Genomic DNA, 20,922 nt, shown 5'->3' on the forward strand with positions numbered 1-20,922 from the left:
ATAGGGCCCTCTGAGGGAGTGGTGGATAGGGCCCTCTGAGGGAGTGGTGGATAGGGATAGGGCCCTCTGAGGGCGTGGTGGATAGGGATAGGGCCCTCTGAGGGCGTGGTGGATAGGGCCCTCTGAGGGTGTGGTGGATAGGGATAGGGCCCTCTGAGGGCGTGGTGGATAGGGATAGGGCCCTCTGAGGGCGTGGTGGATAGGGCCCTCTGAGGGTGTGGTGGATAGGGATAGGGCCCTCTGAGGGCGTGGTGGATAGGGCCCTCTGAGGGTGTGGTGGTTAGGGCTCTCTGAGGGCGTGGTGGCTAGGCTAGCCCTCTGAGGGCGTGGTGGATAGGGCCCTCTGAGGGTGTGGTGGATAGGGATAGGGCCCTCTGAGGGTGTGGTGGATAGGGCCCTCTGAGGGTGTGGTGGATAGGGCCCTCTGAGGGTGTGGTGGATAGGGCCCTCTGAGGGTGTGGTGGATAGGGCCCTCTGAGGGTGTGGTGGATAGGGCCCTCTGAGGGTGTGGTGGACAGGGCCCTCTGAGGGCGTGGTGGACAGGGCCCTCTGAGGGCGTGGTGGACAGGGCCCTCTGAGGGTGTGGTGGATAGGGCCCTCTGAGGGTGTGGTGGACAGGGCCCTCTGAGGGTGTGGTGGACAGGGCCCTCTGAGGGAGTGGTGGATAGGGCCCTCTGAGGACGTGTTGGATAGGACTGCTGTACCTGCTTTTATCGTTGAGTCGGGAGATCTCCTGATTCTGCTGGAGGATGTGTTTCTCTAGACGGTCAGTGAACAGAGAATACTCTAACAGCTGAATCTCCATTCTACTGGTCTGGTTCAGCACCTACGGAGGGAGGGAGGGACACAAAGTTAGGTAACAGTTAAAAAAATAAGAGTTATTTATTTACCTGATAAAGACCGTTAAAATCAAGATGCTGTTAAGGATCTCATTCTGATCACCAAGACACCTGTATTAAATTACTTCCATGGAGATTATTGAGAAAAAGGGCATTTACTTTCCTAAGGCTCCACACATCAGAAACAGCTAGATAAACAGGGAAGGGCCCCTGTTATACAACGTCAAATATGAGTTATCGAAGTTTGACAATTGCAATCTGGCCTACAATCTTATCATATTTTAGCAGCTAGACTGATAACCAACCAGTTAAAATATTTGGACATCACAGATCCAGAGAGAGAGAAAGAGAGATCCTGATAGAAGAACTGTGATAATACCATAACAAATCATCCTGTAATAACAGCACAACTAAGGACCATCTGTGTTATGGCTCCGCGTTGGGATGTTTTAACTGGCTGATGGTCAGTCACCTAATTCAACTCAGCCTGTCAATCAAAGTGTTTACGCTGAAAGACAACAGATCTCAGAGCGGTGGTCAACCCTTGGTCACCAGCCCTTGTCCTGGAGGGGCACAGGATATCCTTCGATTACAAAGAAACCAGGGACAACCAGCCTAATCAATAAATCACACCAGGGACAACTAGCCTAATCAATTAATCACATCATGCACAACTAGCCTAATCAATGAATCACACCATGGACAACTAGCCTAATCAATAAATCACACCATGGACAACTAGCCTAATCAATAAATCACACCATGGACAACTAGCCTAATCAATAAATCACACCATGGACAACTAGCCTAATCAATAAATCACACCAGGGACAACTAGCCTAATCAATAAATCACACCATGGACTGCTAGGACTACTAGCCTAATCAATGAATCACACCAGGGACAACTAGCCTAATCAATAAATCACACCAGGGACGACTCACCTAATCAATGAATCATACAATTGCCTTGGTCTGCTCTAAGACACCTGAGACACCTTGGTCTGCTCTAAGACACATTGGTCTGCTCTAAGACACCTGAGATGCCTTGGTCTGCTCTAATACACCTGAGACACCTTGGTCTGCTCTAAGACACCTGAGACACCTTGGTCTGCTCTAACACACCTGAGACACCTTGGTCTGCTCTGAGACGCCTTGGTCTGCTCTGAGACACCTGAGACACCTTGGTCTGCTCTAAGACACCTGAGACGCCTTGGTCTGCTCTAAGACACCTGATACACCTTGGTCTGCTCTAAGACACCTGAGACACCTTGGTCTGCTCTAAGACACCTGAGACACCTTGGTCTGCTCTGAGACACCTGGGACACCTTGGTCTGCTCTGAGACACCTGGGACACCTTGGTCTGTTCTAGAACACCTGGAACACCTTGGTCTGCTCTAAGACACCTGAGACACCTTGGTCTGCTCTAAGACACATGAGACACCTTGGTCTGCTCTAAGACACATTGGTCTGCTCTGAGACACCTTAGTCTGCTCTGAGACACCTTGGTCTGTTCTGAGACACCTAGGACACCTTGGTCTGTTCTAGAACACCTGGGACACATTGGTCTGTTCTAGAACACCTTGGTCTGCTCTACGACATCTTGGTCTTCTCTAAAACACATGGGACAACTTATTAACTACCGTAAATTCCGAACTATAAGCCACAACTTTTTTCCCAGGCTTTGAACATCACGGCTTAAATAATGACGCGGCTAATATATGGATTTTTCCCACTTTCAATTTTTTTCCCCCAAAAAAACACATTCTGTGACGTGCTCAGTTTTTTGGCGGCATGAAGCTTTCATTAGACCAATGAAATTACCGAACGGGTTAAGGTCAAACAACTTTTTTGTTTACTGTTTAGATTAAATCGAGCGCTCTCAAACTTCCCATCATTCTGATTACGGTAGTCATTTTGTCACCCTCATCATGGCAAAGAAACGGAGAAATGCATATGATGCAGCTTTCAAGTTGAAGGCGATTGATCTGGCTGTTGGAAAAGGAAATAGAGCTGCTGCACGGGAGCTTGGTCTTAATGAGTCGATGATAAGACGTTGGAAACAGCAGCGTGAGGAATTGACTCAGTGCAAAAAGACAACTAAAGCTTACTGCTAATTTTAATTTTTTCTGTTACAAGCCGTGTTTCATTAAAGCCTATTTATTTTTGTTACAAACAGTGTTCCGTAGCTCGGGGGTTCGATCTTGCAACCTTTCAGTTACTAGTCCAACGCTCTAACCACTAGGCTAATGCTGATCTACAGATGGAAGAGGTTAGAGGTAGTGTTCAGATCTGGTCCACCTGATTGGCTTACCTTGGTCTCCACATCTGTCAGTTTGCGGGTCTGCTCAGCTGATTGGCTGAGGAGGTTGGTGCCGATCTCCAACATGGCCGCCGTCTGGGTGTGAACAGCGTTCCTCTTCATCTCCTCCATTCCAGAACGCAGGTTCTCCTGGATGGACCTCTCCAGCTGGAATACAGGGATTCAGAGTCTCTATACAGACCAGACAGGGAGGTATTCAGAGTCTCTATACAGACCAGACAGGGAGGTATTCAGAGTCTCTATACAGACCAGACAGGGAGGTATTCAGAGTCTATATACAGACCAGACAGGGAGGTATTCAGAGTCTCTGTATAGACCAGACAGGGAGGTATTCAGAGTCTCTATACAGACCAGACAGGGATGTATTCAGAGTCTCTATACAGACCAGACAGGGAGGTATTCAGAGGCTCTACACAGACCAGACAGGGAGGTATTCAGAGGCCTCCCCAGCAGAGGATATAAGGCAGCATTTTCCAAACTTGGTCCTCTGGACCCCAAGGGGTGCACGTTTTGTTTTTTGCTGTAACAGTATACTGCTGAAACAAATCATCAAGGCTTGATGATTAGTTGATTATTTGAATCAGCTGTATAGTGCTGGGGCAAAAACCAAAATGGCCACCCAGGGGAGGGGGGTGTTTGGGGGGGGGCTGGGGTAAAGGTAAACTGATCCCTGATCTGTGCCTAAGGGCAACTTCTGTCCAGATGCTTCCTGTTTTTATCAACAGCGAGGTTTCATATACAGTACCAGTAAAAAATTTGAATACACCTACTCATTCCAGGGTTTTTCTTTATTTTTACTATTTTCTATATTGTAGAATAATAGTGTAGAAACAATGGAATAACAATGGAATAACACACATGGAATCGTGTACCGACCCTACCTTGTCACAATACAACTGATTAGCTCAAACGCATTAAGAAGGAATGAAATTCCACAAATTAACTTTTAAGAAGACACACCCGTTAATTGAAACGCATTCCAGGTGACTACCTCATGAAGCTGGTTGAGAGAATGCCAAGAGTGTGCAAAGCTGTCATCGAGGCAAAGGGTGGCTACTTTGAAGAATTTAAAATATAAAATATATTTTGATTTGTTTAACACTTTAATGGTTACAACATGACTCCATATGTATTATTTCATAGTTATGATGTCTTCACTATTATTCTACAATGTAGAAAATAGTAAAAATAAAGAAAAACCCTTGAAAGAGTAGGTGTGTCCAAACGTTTGACTGGTACTGTATAGGAGACATAACCTCTGATGTGTGTGTGTGAGTTTGTTTGTGCGTGTGCGGGTGTGTGTGTGTGTGAGTTCGTATGTGCGGGTATGTGTGTATGAGTGTGTATGAGTTCGGTATGTACGCTGGCGAGCGTGCGTGTGTGTGTGTGTTCGTATGTGTGTGTGTGTGTGTGTGTATTTAAGACCACTGGGTCCCCGTCGCAGGATGAACAACTACAGTATTATCAGACTGAGACAAATATGTTTCTGTTAAAACCAGACAGACAGACAGACAGACAGACAGACAGACAGACAGACAGACAGACAGACAGACAGACAGACAGACAGACAGACAGACAGACAGACAGACAGACAGACAGACAGACAGACAGACAGGCAGACAGACAGGCAGACAGGCAGACAGGCAGACAGGGGAGGGAGGTTTTAGACTAACAGATGGAATTGTTTAAAGATCGTTTAGCAATTTGATTTAGAAATGTAAGACCCAAATCATATACTAAAGCAATTATTGGATGAAACGTTGAATTTGGCATGACTGCTATTAGCCCATAGAAACACATTGAATAACAGATAGTCCTTACTGCTATTAGCCCATAGAAACACATTGAATAACAGATTACTGCTATTAGCCCATAGAAACACATTGAATAACAGATTACTGCTATTAGCCCATAGAAACACATTGAATAACAGATTACTGCTATTAGCCCATAGAAACACATTGAATAACAGATAGTCCTTACTGCTATTAGCCCATAGAAACACATTGAATAACAGATTACTGCTATTAGCCCATAGAAACACATTGAATAACAGATTACTGTTATTAGCCCATAGAAACACATTGAATAACAGATTCACTACATGGAACATGAGACAGAGAGAGAGAGAGAGAGAGAGAGAGAGAGAGAGAGAGAGAGAGAGAGAGAGAGACGGAGATAAAGAGAGAGAGAGACGGAGAGACAGAGAGACTGCAGGCTAGAGGTCTTGATCAGATAAGCTCCTGCATTTTTCAGCATTTTCTTAAAAAAAGATAGATTTAGAGTTAGATAAACTTGGATGTTTTGTCAGGAACATATACAGGATACTACCCTCCACAACATAACCTTCACTATGTCACCAGGACATATACAGGATACTACCCTCCACAACACTATGTCACCAGGACATATACAGGATGCTACACTCCACAACACTATGTCAGAAGGACATATACAGGATGCTACACTCCACAACACTATGTCACCAGGACATATACAGGATGCTACCCTCCACAACACTATGTCACCAGGACATATACGGGATACTACCCTCTACAACACTAAGTCACCAGGACATATACAGGATGCTACCCTCCACATCACTATGTCACCAGGACATATACAGGATACTACCCTCCACAACACTATGTCACCAGGACATATACAGGATACTACCCTCCACAACACTATGTCATCAGGACATATACAGGATACTACCCTCCACAACACTATGTCACCAGGACATATACAGGATACTACCCTCCACAACACTATGTCACCAGGACATATACAGGATACTACCCTCCACATCACTATGTCACCAGGACATATACAGGATACTACCCTCCACAACACTATGTCACCAGGACATATACAGGATACTACCCTCTACAACACTATGTCACCAGGACAAATACAGGACACTACCCTCCACAACACTATGTCACCAGGACATATACAGGATACTACCCTCCACAACACTATGTCACCAGGACATATACAGGATAATACCCTCCACAACACTATGTCACCAGGACAGATACAGGATACTACCCTCCACAACACTATGTCACCAGGACATATACAGGATACTACCCTCCACAACATAACCTTCACTATGTCACCAGGACATATACAGGATACTACCCTCTACAACACTATGTCACCAGGACATATACAGGATACTACCCTCCACAACACTATGTCACCAGGACATATACAGGATACTACCCTCCACAACATAACCTTCACTATGTCACCAGGACATATACAGGATACTACCCTCCACAACATAACCTTCACTATGTCACCAGGACATATACAGGATACTACCCTCCACAACACTATGTCACCAGGACATATACAGGATGCTACACTCCACAACACTATGTCAGAAGGACATATACAGGATGCTACACTCCACAACACTATGTCACCAGGACATATACAGGATGCTACCCTCCACAACACTATGTCACCAGGACATATACGGGATACTACCCTCTACAACACTAAGTCACCAGGACATATACAGGATGCTACCCTCCACATCACTATGTCACCAGGACATATACAGGATACTACCCTCCACAACACTATGTCACCAGGACATATACAGGATACTACCCTCCACAACACTATGTCATCAGGACATATACAGGATACTACCCTCCACAACACTATGTCACCAGGACATATACAGGATACTACCCTCCACAACACTATGTCACCAGGACATATACAGGATACTACCCTCCACATCACTATGTCACCAGGACATATACAGGATACTACCCTCCACAACACTATGTCACCAGGACATATACAGGATACTACCCTCTACAACACTATGTCACCAGGACAAATACAGGACACTACCCTCCACAACACTATGTCACCAGGACATATACAGGATACTACCCTCCACAACACTATGTCACCAGGACATATACAGGATAATACCCTCCACAACACTATGTCACCAGGACAGATACAGGATACTACCCTCCACAACACTATGTCACCAGGACATATACAGGATTCTACCCTCCACAACATAACCTTCACTATGTCACCAGGACATTTACAGGATTCTACCCTCCACAACATAACCTTCACTATGTCACCAGGACATATACAGGATGCTACCCTCCACAACACTATGTCACCAGGACATATACAGGATACTACCCTCCACAATACTATGTCACCAGGACATATACAGGATACTACCCTCCACAACACTATGTCACCAGGACATATACAGGATACTACCCTCCACAACACTATGTCACCAGGACATATACAGGATACTACCCTCCACAACATAACCTTCACTATGTCACCAGGACATATACAGGATACTACCCTCCACAACACTATGTCACCAGGACATATACAGGATGCTACACTCCACATCACTATGTCACCAGAACATATACAGGATACTACCCTCCACAACACTATGTCACCAGGACATATACAGGATGCTACACTCCACATCACTATGTCACCAGGACATATACAGGATACTACACTCCACAACACTATGTCACCAGGACATATACAGGATACTACCCTCTACAACACTATGTCACCAGGACATATACAGGATACTACCCTCCACAACACTATGTCACCAGGACATATACAGGATACTACCCTCCACAACATAACCTTCACTATGTCACCAGGACATATACAGGATACTACCCTCCACAACATAACCTTCACTATGTCACCAGGACATATACAGGATACTACCCTCCACAACACTATGTCACCAGGACATATACAGGATGCTACACTCCACAACACTATGTCAGAAGGACATATAAAGGATGCTACACTCCACAACACTATGTCACCAGGACATATACAGGATGCTACCCTCCACAACACTATGTCACCAGGACATATACGGGATACTACCCTCTACAACACTAAGTCACCAGGACATATACAGGATGCTACCCTCCACATCACTATGTCACCAGGACATATACAGGATACTACCCTCCACAACACTATGTCACCAGGACATATACAGGATACTACCCTCCACAACACTATGTCATCAGGACATATACAGGATACTACCCTCCACAACACTATGTCACCAGGACATATACAGGATACTACCCTCCACAACACTATGTCACCAGGACATATACAGGATACTACCCTCCACATCACTATGTCACCAGGACATATACAGGATACTACCCTCCACAACACTATGTCACCAGGACATATACAGGATACTACCCTCTACAACACTATGTCACCAGGACAAATACAGGACACTACCCTCCACAACACTATGTCACCAGGACATATACAGGATACTACCCTCCACAACACTATGTCACCAGGACAGATACAGGATAATACCCTCCACAACACTATGTCACCAGGACAGATACAGGATACTACCCTCCACAACACTATGTCACCAGGACATATACAGGATTCTACCCTCCACAACATAACCTTCACTATGTCACCAGGACATTTACAGGATTCTACCCTCCACAACATAACCTTCACTATGTCACCAGGACATATACAGGATGCTACCCTCCACAACACTATGTCACCAGGACATATACAGGATACTACCCTCCACAATACTATGTCACCAGGACATATACAGGATACTACCCTCCACAACACTATGTCACCAGGACATATACAGGATACTACCCTCCACAACACTATGTCACCAGGACATATACAGGATACTACCCTCCACAACATAACCTTCACTATGTCACCAGGACATATACAGGATACTACCCTCCACAACACTATGTCTCCAGGACATATACAGGATACTACCCTCCACAACACTATGTCACCAGGACATATACAGGATACTACCCTCCACAACACTATGTCACCAGGACATATACAGGATACTACCCTCCACAACATAACCTTCACTATGTCGCCAGGACATATACAGGATACTACCCTCCACAACATAACCTTCACTATGTCACCAGGACACATACAGGATACTACCCTCCACAACACTATGTCACCAGGACATATACAGGTTACTACCCTCCACAACATAACCTTCACTATGTCACCAGGACATATACAGGATACTACCCTCCACAACACTATGTCACCAGGACATATACAGGATACTACCCTCCACAACACTATGTCACCAGGACATATACAGGATACTACCCTCCACAACATAACCTTCACTATGTCACCAGGACATATACAGGATACTACCCTCCACAACATAACCTTCACTATGTCACCAGGACACATACAGGATACTACCCTCCACAACACTATGTCACCAGGACATATACAGGTTACTACCCTCCACAACATAACCTTCACTATGTCACCAGGACATATACAGGATACTACCCTCCACAACACTATGTCATCAGGACATATACAGGATACTACCCTCCACAACACTATGTCACCAGGACATATACAGGATACTACCCTCCACAACACTATGTCACCAGGACATATACAGGATACTACCCTCCACATCACTATGTCACCAGGACATATACAGGATACTACCCTCCACAACACTATGTCACCAGGACATATACAGGATACTACCCTCTACAACACTATGTCACCAGGACAAATACAGGACACTACCCTCCACAACACTATGTCACCAGGACATATACAGGATACTACCCTCCACAACACTATGTCACCAGGACATATACAGGATACTACCCTCTACAACACTATGTCACCAGGACATATACAGGATACAACCCTCCACAACATAACCTTCACTATGTCACCAGGACACATACAGGATACTACCCTCCACAACACTATGTCACCAGGACATATACAGGTTACTACCCTCCACAACATAACCTTCACTATGTCACCAGGACATATACAGGATACTACCCTCCACAACACTATGTCACCAGGACATATACAGGATAATACCCTCCACAACACTATGTCACCAGGACAGATACAGGATACTACCCTCCACAACACTATGTCACCAGGACATATACAGGATTCTACCCTCCACAACATAACCTTCACTATGTCACCAGGACATTTACAGGATTCTACCCTCCACAACATAACCTTCACTATGTCACCAGGACATATACAGGATGCTACCCTCCACAACACTATGTCACCAGGACATATACAGGATACTACCCTCCACAACACTATGTCACCAGGACATATACAGGATACTACCCTCCACAACACTATGTCACCAGGACATATACAGGATACTACCCTCCACAACACTATGTCACCAGGACATATACAGGATACTACCCTCCACAACATAACCTTCACTATGTCACCAGGACATATACAGGATACTACCCTCCACAACACTATGTCTCCAGGACATATACAGGATACTACCCTCCACAACACTATGTCACCAGGACATATACAGGATACTACCCTCCACAACACTATGTCACCAGGACATATACAGGATACTACCCTCCACAACATAACCTTCACTATGTCACCAGGACATATACAGGATACTACCCTCCACAACATAACCTTCACTATGTCACCAGGACACATACAGGATACTACCCTCCACAACACTATGTCACCAGGACATATACAGGTTACTACCCTCCACAACATAACCTTCACTATGTCACCAGGACATATACAGGATACTACCCTCCACAACACTATGTCACCAGGACATATACAGGATAATACCCTCCACAACACTATGTCACCAGGACATATACAGGATACTACCCTCTACAACACTATGTCACCAGGACATATACAGGATAATACCCTCCACAACATAACCTTCACTATGTCACCAGGACATATACAGGATTCTACCCTCCACAACATAACATTCACTATGTCACCAGGACATATACAGGATGCTACCCTCCACAACATTATGTCACCAGGACATATACAGGATACTACCCTCCACAACACTATGTCACCAGGACATATACAGGATACTACCCTCCACAACACTATGTCACCAGGACATATACAGGATACTACCCTCCACAACATAACCTTCACTATGTCACCAGGACATATACAGGATACTACCCTCCACAACACTATGTCTCCAGGACATATACAGGATACTACCCTCCACAACACTATGTCACCAGGACATATACAGGATACTACCCTCTACAACATAACCTTCACTATGTCACCAGGACATATACAGGATACTACCCTCCACAACACTATGTCACCAGGACATATACAGGATACTACCCTCCATAACATAACCTTCACTATGTCACCAGGACATATACAGGATACTACCCTCCACAACATAACCTTCACTATGTCACCAGGACATATACAGGATGCTACCCTCCACAACACCATGTCACCAGGACATATACAGGATACTACCCTCCACAACATAACCTTCACTATGTCACCAGGACATATACAGGATACTACCCTCCACAACACTATGTCACCAGGACATATACAGGATACTACCCTCTACAACACTATGTCACCAGGACATATACAGGATACTACCCTCTACAACACTATGTCACCAGGACATATACAGGATAATACCCTCCACAACATAACCTTCACTATGTCACCAGGACATATACAGGATACTACCCTCTACAACATAACCTTCACTATGTCACCAGGACATATACAGGATACTACCCTCCACAACACTATGTCACCAGGACATAGTGTTCACCCAGCACCCTAGACCTTCTGTCTGAGGACCAACTAGGTTCACCCAGCGCCCTAGACCTTCTGTCTGAGGACCAACTAGGTTCACCCAGCGCCCTAGACCTTCTGTCTGAGGACCAACTAGGTTCACCCAGCGCCCCCTAGACCTTCTGTCTGAGGACCAACTAGGGTCACCCAGCTCGCCCTAGACCTTCTGTCTGAGGACCAACTAGGTTCACCCAGCGCCCTAGACCTTCTGTCTGAGGACCAACTAGGTTCACCCAGCCCCCTAGACCTTCTGTCTGAGGACCAACTAGGTTCACCATAATAATACACACAGGCACAAACCACCTGAGAACAGAGCAGGGAAGGGTGGCCACAGCACTGAAGGGAGTGACTGATAAAGCTTCTTCTACTTTCCCCAATGCACAAGTGGTTATCGCCACCCTGCTACCATGAAAAGACTTCCACCCTGCTACAATACAGCGGGTAAACACAAGTATTTCCCGTGACTGTGCGTCAAATGTTTACCTGGCCCACCACTCCACCCTGGACTTGAACAGCCTCTATGACCAGGTCCACCTATACAAGGCAGCAGTGCCCACCTTTACCCGGACACTAAAGGACATCGCTCTTAAACGCAGATCGAACACTTCACACAGGAGCAACAGATCAATAGACACCCCGCCCAGACCAGCGAGACACTCTCCCAGACCTGTGGGAACCCCCCCCCCCTGGACCTACACATAGAGGACCCCCCCCCCCCGGACCTACACATAGAGGACCCCCCCCTTGACCTACACATAGAGGACCCCCCCCTGGACCTACACATAGAGGACCCCCCCCTGGACCTACACATAGAGGACCCCCGCCCCTGGACCTACACATAGAGGACCCCCGCCCCTGGACCTACACATAGAGGACCCCCCCCCCGGACCTACACATAGAGGACCCCCCCCTGGACCTACACATAGAGGACCGCCCCCCCCCTGGACCTACACATAGAGGACCCCCCCCTGGACCTACACATAGAGGAACCCCCCCCTGGACCTACACATAGAGGACCCCCCTGGACCTACACATAGAGGACCGCCCCCCCCCCCTGGACCTACACATAGAGGGCCCACGCCGAGAGGACCTACATCCAGACCACAACACCACCAGCCACATACACACCCCACCAATCAACATCCCCCCTAAGTCAACCATGCCCACACCCCATATAGGCCCCCTCAGATCAGACATATGCCCCTCCTGCCCACCCCATGCCCCCCACAACCCACAAAGAGAGCCTCAACATGGAAGTCACGCATAAGCCCAGGCCGTGAGCAGGCAATCAGGCCCAACCCCCACTCTTACACTAGCCCAAGCCAATGGAATGTACCAGATGCTCATCAGGCTCTGCTCACACTTACTGGCCTGAGGCCAAACCACAAGAACAACAACATTGGACACTTTATGGAACACAAAGCCTCACTATCTCATCCTGGAATATCCATGGCCTGAGGTCATCTGCCTTTGGCCTAAAGAGCAGGAACCTGGACTTCACCAAAGAAAATCAGAAATACAGACATTGTCATCCTACAAGAAACATGGTATAGAGGAGATGGACCCACTGGTTGCCCTCTAGGTTACAGAGAGCTGGTAGTCCCATCCACCACACTACCAGGTGGGTGGTATAGAGGAGACGGACCCACTGGTTGCCCTCTAGGTTACAGAGAGCTGGTAGTCCCATCCACCACACTACCAGGTGGTATAGAGGAGACGGACCCACTGGTTGCCCTCTAGGTTACAGAGAGCTGGTAGTCCCATCCACCACACTACCAGGTGGGTGGTATAGAGGAGATGGACCCACTGGTTGTCCTCTAGGTTACAGAGAGCTGGTAGTCCCATCCACCAAACTACCAGGTGGTATAGAGGAGACGGACCCACTGGTTGCCCTCTAGGTTACAGAGAGCTGGTAGTCCCATCCACCACACTACCAGGTGGTATAGAGGAGACGGACCCACTGGTTGTCCTCTAGGTTACAGAGAGCTGGTAGTCCCATCCACCAAACTACCAGGTGTGAAACAGGGAAGGGACTCAGGGGGTATGCTAATCTGGTATAGAGCAGACCTAACCCACACTATTAAATTAATCAAAACAGGAACATTTTACATTTGGCTAGAAATTCAAAAGGAAATGATCTCAACAGAGAAAAATGTCCTCATGTGTGCTACCTATATCCCCCCACTAGAATCCCCATACTATAATGAAGACAGCTTCTCCATCCTACCTATATCCCCCCACTAGAATCCCCATACTTTAATGAAGACAGCTTCTCCATCCTACCTATATCCCCCCACTAGAATCCCCATACTTTAATGAAGACAGCTTCTCCATCCTACCTATATCCCCTCACTAGAATCCCCATACTATAATGAAGACAGCTTCTCCATCCTACCTATATCCCCCCACTAGAATCCCCATACTTTAATGAAGACAGCTTCTCCATCCTACCTATATCCCCCCACTAGAATCCCCATACTATAATGAAGACAGCTTCTCCATCCTGGAGGGTGAAATCAATCATTTCCAAGCCCAGGGATATGTACTCGTCTATGGCGACCTAAATGCCAGAACTGGATCAGAACCTGGCACCCTCAACACACAGGAGGACAAACACTTACCTGGAGGGACCAGCATTCCCTCCCCCATATGTCCCCCTAGGCACAACTAACACAACATAACCAACAAAAACGGGTCACAACTCCTGCAGCTCTGTCGCACGCTGGGTCTGTACATAGTCAATGGTAGGCTTTGAGGGGACTCCTACGGTAGAAACACCCATAGCTCATCTCTTGGCAGTAGTACTGTAGACTACTTTATCACTGACCTCAACCCAGAGTCTCTCAGAGTGTTCACAGTCAGCCCACTGACACCCCTATCAGATCACAGCTAAATCACAGTCTACTGGAACAGAGCAATACTCAATCATGAGGCATCAAAGCCAAAGGAACTGAGTAACATTAAGAAATGCTGTCGATGGAAGGAATACAGTTTGGAAACTTAACAAAAAACAATTAGGCAACAACAAATTTAATCCCTTCTAGACATTTTCTTGTTTTCCACTGTAATAGTGAAGGTGTAAACTTGGCAGTAGAAAGTCTAAACAGTATATTTGACCTCAGCTTCCCTATCAAATCTAAAAATTTCAAACAGAAAATCGAAGGAAATGAACATCAATGACAAAGAGAGACAGAGAGAGAAAGAGACGGAGAGAGAGAGAGAGAGAGAGAGAGAGAGAGAGAGAGAGAGAGAGAGAGAGAGAGAGAGAGAGAGAGAGAGAAGCGTGTTGAAAAACTAGAGGAAGATGCCACCACACAACGACAGAGAGTCTTACCTTTTGCAACCACTGTGTATTATTCTCTGTGGAGCTCCGCAGACTCTCCAGCTTCCTCTCCTGCCGCGAGGGCCTAGCGGGCTGAGCTTTGGCCTGCTCAGGGTGACTCGATCCTGGGTCGGGGGCTGGCGGTGGTGGGAAGTCCCTCTGGAGGGAATTGGTGACCTGGTAGTCTTTGAGGGGTTGGCAGTGTTCCACCTCGGGGAGTATGAAAGTGTAACTGCAGGGTCCATGTTGCACCAGGTGCTGCTTCTTCTCTGAGCCAATCACTGCAGTCGACAGGTACACCAGGTAGGCCAGGGATAAGGCCAGCAGCCGGCCCATCTCAGGTGAGATGAGGACAGGGGGAGGAGAGGGAGAAGGGGTGAGGGGAGATGGAGGGTTGTCACACTTTGCAGAGCAGAGTAGAACACCGAAAGAGTTTATCTTGATTCGATTAACCAGAAGGGTCTCTCTTTCTCTCCCTCCTTGACTTTCTCTTTCAGTCTCTTTGAGTGTCTTTCAGTTTCTTCTCATCCCATCAGGCGCAAACTCTCTTCAATTACTCCACAGTATGTTTCTCTTCTTGGAGATGTCAAACTGTCTTCAATTTCTCCACAGTATGTTTCTCTTCTTGGAGTTGTCTGCTGCTGCTCCTCTTTCAGTTGGCAGATGATCTGTGGTCCAGCTGTCTTCCCCCAAAACTAGCTACTACTATTCCACTCTTCTCTGTCTGGACAAACACACACACACACACACACACACACGAAGAGATGATTGGTTCCTATTCTCTCCGTGGTGTTCAGCTGGGACTACTCACTCCAGGAAACAAGCTGCTAACTCCCCAGTCTGATTATTAACCTCCTGTATTGTTGCCTTGTGTTTCCTCCCTCCCTCCCTATCTCTCTCTCTCTCTCTCTCTCGCTTGCTTGCTTTTTTTCAGGCTGTATTTGTTCATTCGCCTGGAAGAGAGGAGCAGAACGGAGGAGAAGAGAAGAGGAGGAGAGAAGAGGAGGAGAGAAGAGGAGGAGAGAAGAAGAGGAGAGAAGAGAAAGAGCAGCTGAGTTTGAGATGTTGGCTGAAGTGTCTCAGTAGTGATTGAGTGTACCACTTCTCTATACCCCCTCCTTCTCTATACCCCCTCCTGCTTCAACAAATTATCACTCTCCCTCTCTACCTCCCTCATAGGGCTGCTCCTACTCGCTCTCTCCCTCCCTCCCTCATAGGACTGCTACTACACACTCCCTCCCACACAGGGGTGCTCCTTCTCTCTCGCTTCCTTGTCCCCTCCCTTGCCCCCTCACTTGCCCCCTCCCTTGCCCCCTCCCTTGCAACAGGGGTGAGAGGAAGCCACAGAAATGCAGAGCCACACAACCACAATAACAAGAACCTGGGAAAATGATCTGCTCATTATTCCCTACCCTCTCACTCTCTGTTTCTCTCTCTCTCTAACTATCTCTCTCTATCTTACTCTCTCAATCTCTCACTCTCTGTTTCTCTCTCTAACTGTCTCCCTCTCTATCTCTCTCTCTCTCTCTCTAAATCTTACTCTCTCACTCTCTATCTTTCTCTAACTATTTCTCTCTGTCTCTATCTCTCTCTGTAAGGGCTGTCGTGAGAGAGAGTAGACCAAGGTGCAGCGGAGTTAGTGTTCATCATTGAATATTTAATAAAGAAAGAACACTATACAAACAAAACAAGAAAACTGACAGCCAAACAGTCCTGTCAGGTGCAAACACTAACAGAAACAATTACCCACAAAACCCAAAGGAAAAACATGCTTTATGTGTGACTCCCAATCAGCAACAACGACCTTCAGCTGTGCCTGATTGGGAGCCACACACGGCCCAAAACAAAGAAATACAAAAACATAGAAAAAGGAACATAGAACGCCCACCCAATGTAACACCCTGGCCTAACCAAAATAAAGAACAAAAACCCCTCTCTATGGCCAGGGCGTTACAGTACCCCCCCCCCCCCAAGGTGCGGACTCCGGCCGCAAAACCTGACACTGAAGGGGAGGGTCCGGGTGGGCCTTCTTACGGCGGCGGCTCAGGTGCGGGACGTGGCCTCTGTTCCACCCTTGGCATCGCCCTCTTAGGTGGCGCACCTGGCCGCGCCGAAGGTCTGGCGGGCGACCCAGACTGCGCCCGGCTGGCGGGCGGCCCTGGTTGCACCCGGCTGGCGGGCAGCGATGGCTGCGCCAGGCTGGCGGGCGTCCCTGGCGGCTCCGTTGGCACTGACCCAGGATTCACCAGGCTGAGGAGACATGTAAGAGGCCTGGCCCTAGGCGTAGGCACAGGACTCACCGGGCTGGCGGGTGGCTCTGGCGGCTCCGGACAGGCGGGCGGCTCTGGTGTCTCCGGACAGGCGGGCGGCTCTGGCGGCTCCGGACAGGCGGGCGGCTCTGGCGGCTCAGGACAGGCGGGCGGCTCTGGCGGCTCAGGACAGGCGGGCGGCTCTGGCGGCTCCGGACTGGCGGGCGGCTCTGGCGGCTCCGGACTGGCGGGCGGCTCTGGCGGCTCCTGACTGGCGGGCGGCTCTGGCGGCTCCTGACTGGCGGGCGGCTCTGGCGGCTCCTGACTGGCGGGCGGCTCTGGCGGCTCCTGACTGGCGGGCGGCTCTGGCGGCTCCGGACTGGCGGGCAGCTCTGGCGGCTCCGGACTGGCGAGACCCACTGGAGGCCTAGTCCTAGGAGGCAGCACAGAACAGACCAGGATGGGGAGACCCACTGGAGGCCTAGTCCTGGGAGGTGGCACAGGACGGACCAGGATTGGGAGACCCACTGGAGGCCTGGTCCGAGGAGGAGGCACAGGATAAACCGGGCTGTGGGGGAGCACTGGAGTTCTGGTACGGACACTCTTTACCCACACTCCAGGCTGAATGCCCACTTTGGCCCGGCACGGGCGGAGAGCAGGCATTGGGCGAACTGGACCCTCCCAGCGCTCTGGAGACACAGTGCGCAACGCCGGCGCAGGATAACCTGGACCGAGGAGGCGCACTGGAGACCAGACGCGCTGAGCTGGCACCATCCGCCCTGGCTCGATGCCTGCACTCGCATGGCACTTGCGGGGGGCTGATATGTAGCGCACCGGGCTTTGAACGCTCCACAGCGTTCACGGTGTCTTACCAGTACCACGCTGCTTCCAGTTAGCACGGGGAGTTGGCTCAGGTCTACCGCCTGACTCCGCCAATCTCCCCGTGTGCCCCCCCCAAAAAAATTTGGGGGCTGCCTCTCGTGTCTGCTGCGCTCCCTTTCCTCATACCAGCGCCTCTCAGCTCTCGCCGCCTCGAACTCCCACTGCGGGCGGCGATAATCCCCAGCTTGAGCCCATGGTCCTTTCCCGTCCATGATTTCCTCCCAAGACCACGAATCCTGAACGCTCCTCTCCTGGTGCTTCTACTTCCTCCTCTGCTTTGTCCGTTGTTAGTGGGTAATTCTGTAAGGGCTGTCATGAGAGAGAGTAGACCAAGGTGCAGCAGAGTTAGTGCTCATCATTGAATATTTAATAAAGAAAGAACACTATACAAACAAAACAAGAAAACTGACAGCCAAACAGTCCTGTCAGGTGCAAACACTAACAGAAACAATTACCCACAAAACCCAAAGGAAAAACATGCTCCTTATGTGTGACTCCCAATCAGCAACAACGACCTTCAGCTGTGCCTGATTGAGAGCCACACACGGCCCAAAACAAAGAAATACAAAAACATAGAAAATGAACATAGAACGCCCACCCAGGGGGTTACAGTCTCTCTCACACTCAACATCTCTATCACACCCTCTTGTACACTTTTACGATTCTCTTCTATCCATTTCATTCTTCCCTTTCAAGCAGTTTGTTACTGTCCACCTCTCCTACACACCCTCCATCACTATGTTACTGTCCACCTCTCCTACACACCCTCCATCACTATGGTACTGTCCACCTCTCCTACACCCTCCATCACTATGTTACTGTCCACCTCTCCTTCACCCTCCATCACTATGTTACTGTCCACCTCTCCTTCACCCTCCATCACTATGTTACTGTCCACCTCTCCTACACACCCTCCATCACTATGTTACTGTCCACCTCTCCTACACACCCTCCATCACTATGGTACTGTCCACCTCTCCTACACCCTCCATCACTATGTTACTGTCCACCTCTCCTTCACCCTCCATCACTATGTTACTGTCCACCTCTCCTTCACCCTCCATCACTATGTTACTGTCCACCTCTCCTACACCCTCCATCACTATGTTACTGTCCACCTCTCCTTCACCCTCCATCACTATGTTACTGTCCACCTCTCCTACACCCTCCATCACTATGTTACTGTCCACCTCTCCTTCACCCTCCATCACTATGTTACTGTCCACCTCTCCTACACACCCTCCATCACTATGTTACTGTCCACCTCTCCTTCACCCTCCATCACTATGTTACTGTCCACCTCTCCTACACACCCTCCATCACTATGTTACTGTCCACCTCTCCTTCACCCTCCATCACTATGTCACTGTCCACCTCTCCTTCACCCTCCATCACTATGTTACTGTCCACCTCTCCTTCACACCCTCCATCACTATGTTACTGTCCACCTCTCCTTCACCCTCCATCACTATGTTACTGTCCATCTCTCCTTCACCCTCCATCACTATGTTACTGTCCACCTCTCCTTCACCCTCCATCATTATGTTACTGTCCACCTCTCCTACACACCCTCCATCACTATGTTACTGTCCACCTCTCCTTCACACCCTCCATCACTATGTTACTGTCCACCTCTCCTACACACCCTCCATCACTTTATGTTACTGTCCACCTCTCCTTCACCCTCCATCACTATGTTACTGTCCACCTCTCCTTCACCCTCCATCACTATGTTACTGTCCACCTCTCCTTCACCCTCCATCACTATGTTACTGTCCACCTCTCCTTCACCCTCCATCACTATGTTACTGTCCACCTCTCCTACACCGTCCATCACTTTATGTTACTGTCCACCTCTCCTTCACACCCTCCATCAATATGTTACTGTCCACCTTTCCTACACCCTCCATCACTATGTTACTGTCCACCTCTCCTACACCCTCCATCACTATGTTACTGTCCACCTCTCCTACACCGTCCATCACTTTATGTTACTGTCCACCTCTCCTTCACCCTCCATCACTATGTTACTGTCCACCTCTCCTACACCCTCCATCACTATGTTACTGTCCACCTCTCCTACACCCTCCATCACTATGTTACTGTCCACCTCTCCTACACCCTCCATCACTATGTTACTGTCCACCTCTCCTACACCGTCCATCACTTTATGTTACTGTCCACCTCTCCTACACCGTCCATCACTTTATGTTACTGTCCACCTCTCCTTCACCCTCCATCACTGTGTTACTGTCCACCTCTCCTTCACCCTCCATCACTATGTTACTGTCCACCTCTCCTTCACCCTCCATCACTATGTTACTGTCCACCTCTCCTTCACCCTCCATCACTATGTTACTGTCCACCTCTCCTTCACCCTCCATCACTATGTTACTGTCCACCTCTCCTTCACCCTCCATCACTATGTTACTGTTCACCTCTCCTTCACCCTCCATCACTATGTTACTGTCCACCTCTCCTTCACCCTCCATCACTATGTTACTGTCCACCTCTCCTTCACCCTCCATCACTTTATGTTACTGTCCACCTCTCC

General features: G+C 48.4%; 1 protein-coding gene across 1 annotated transcript; it reads right to left on the reverse strand.

The window, feature by feature from the left end:
* Nucleotides 1–310: 310 nt before the first annotated feature.
* LOC115173258 (angiopoietin-2) lies at nt 311–16,299 on the reverse strand. The gene is made up of 3 exons (XM_029731174.1): nt 15,250–16,299; nt 3,153–3,308; nt 311–826 (listed from the first exon to the last, which is right to left on the reverse strand). The coding sequence occupies exons 1-3, from the start codon at nt 15,571–15,573 to the stop codon at nt 311–313; spliced, it is 996 nt and encodes a 331-aa protein (XP_029587034.1). The 5' UTR covers nt 15,574–16,299.
* Between the last annotated feature and the right edge of the window lie 4,623 nt (nt 16,300–20,922).

This window comes from Salmo trutta, chromosome 34 (genome assembly GCF_901001165.1).
Source record: "Salmo trutta chromosome 34, fSalTru1.1, whole genome shotgun sequence".
NCBI classification, from domain to species: domain Eukaryota; kingdom Metazoa; phylum Chordata; class Actinopteri; order Salmoniformes; family Salmonidae; genus Salmo; species Salmo trutta.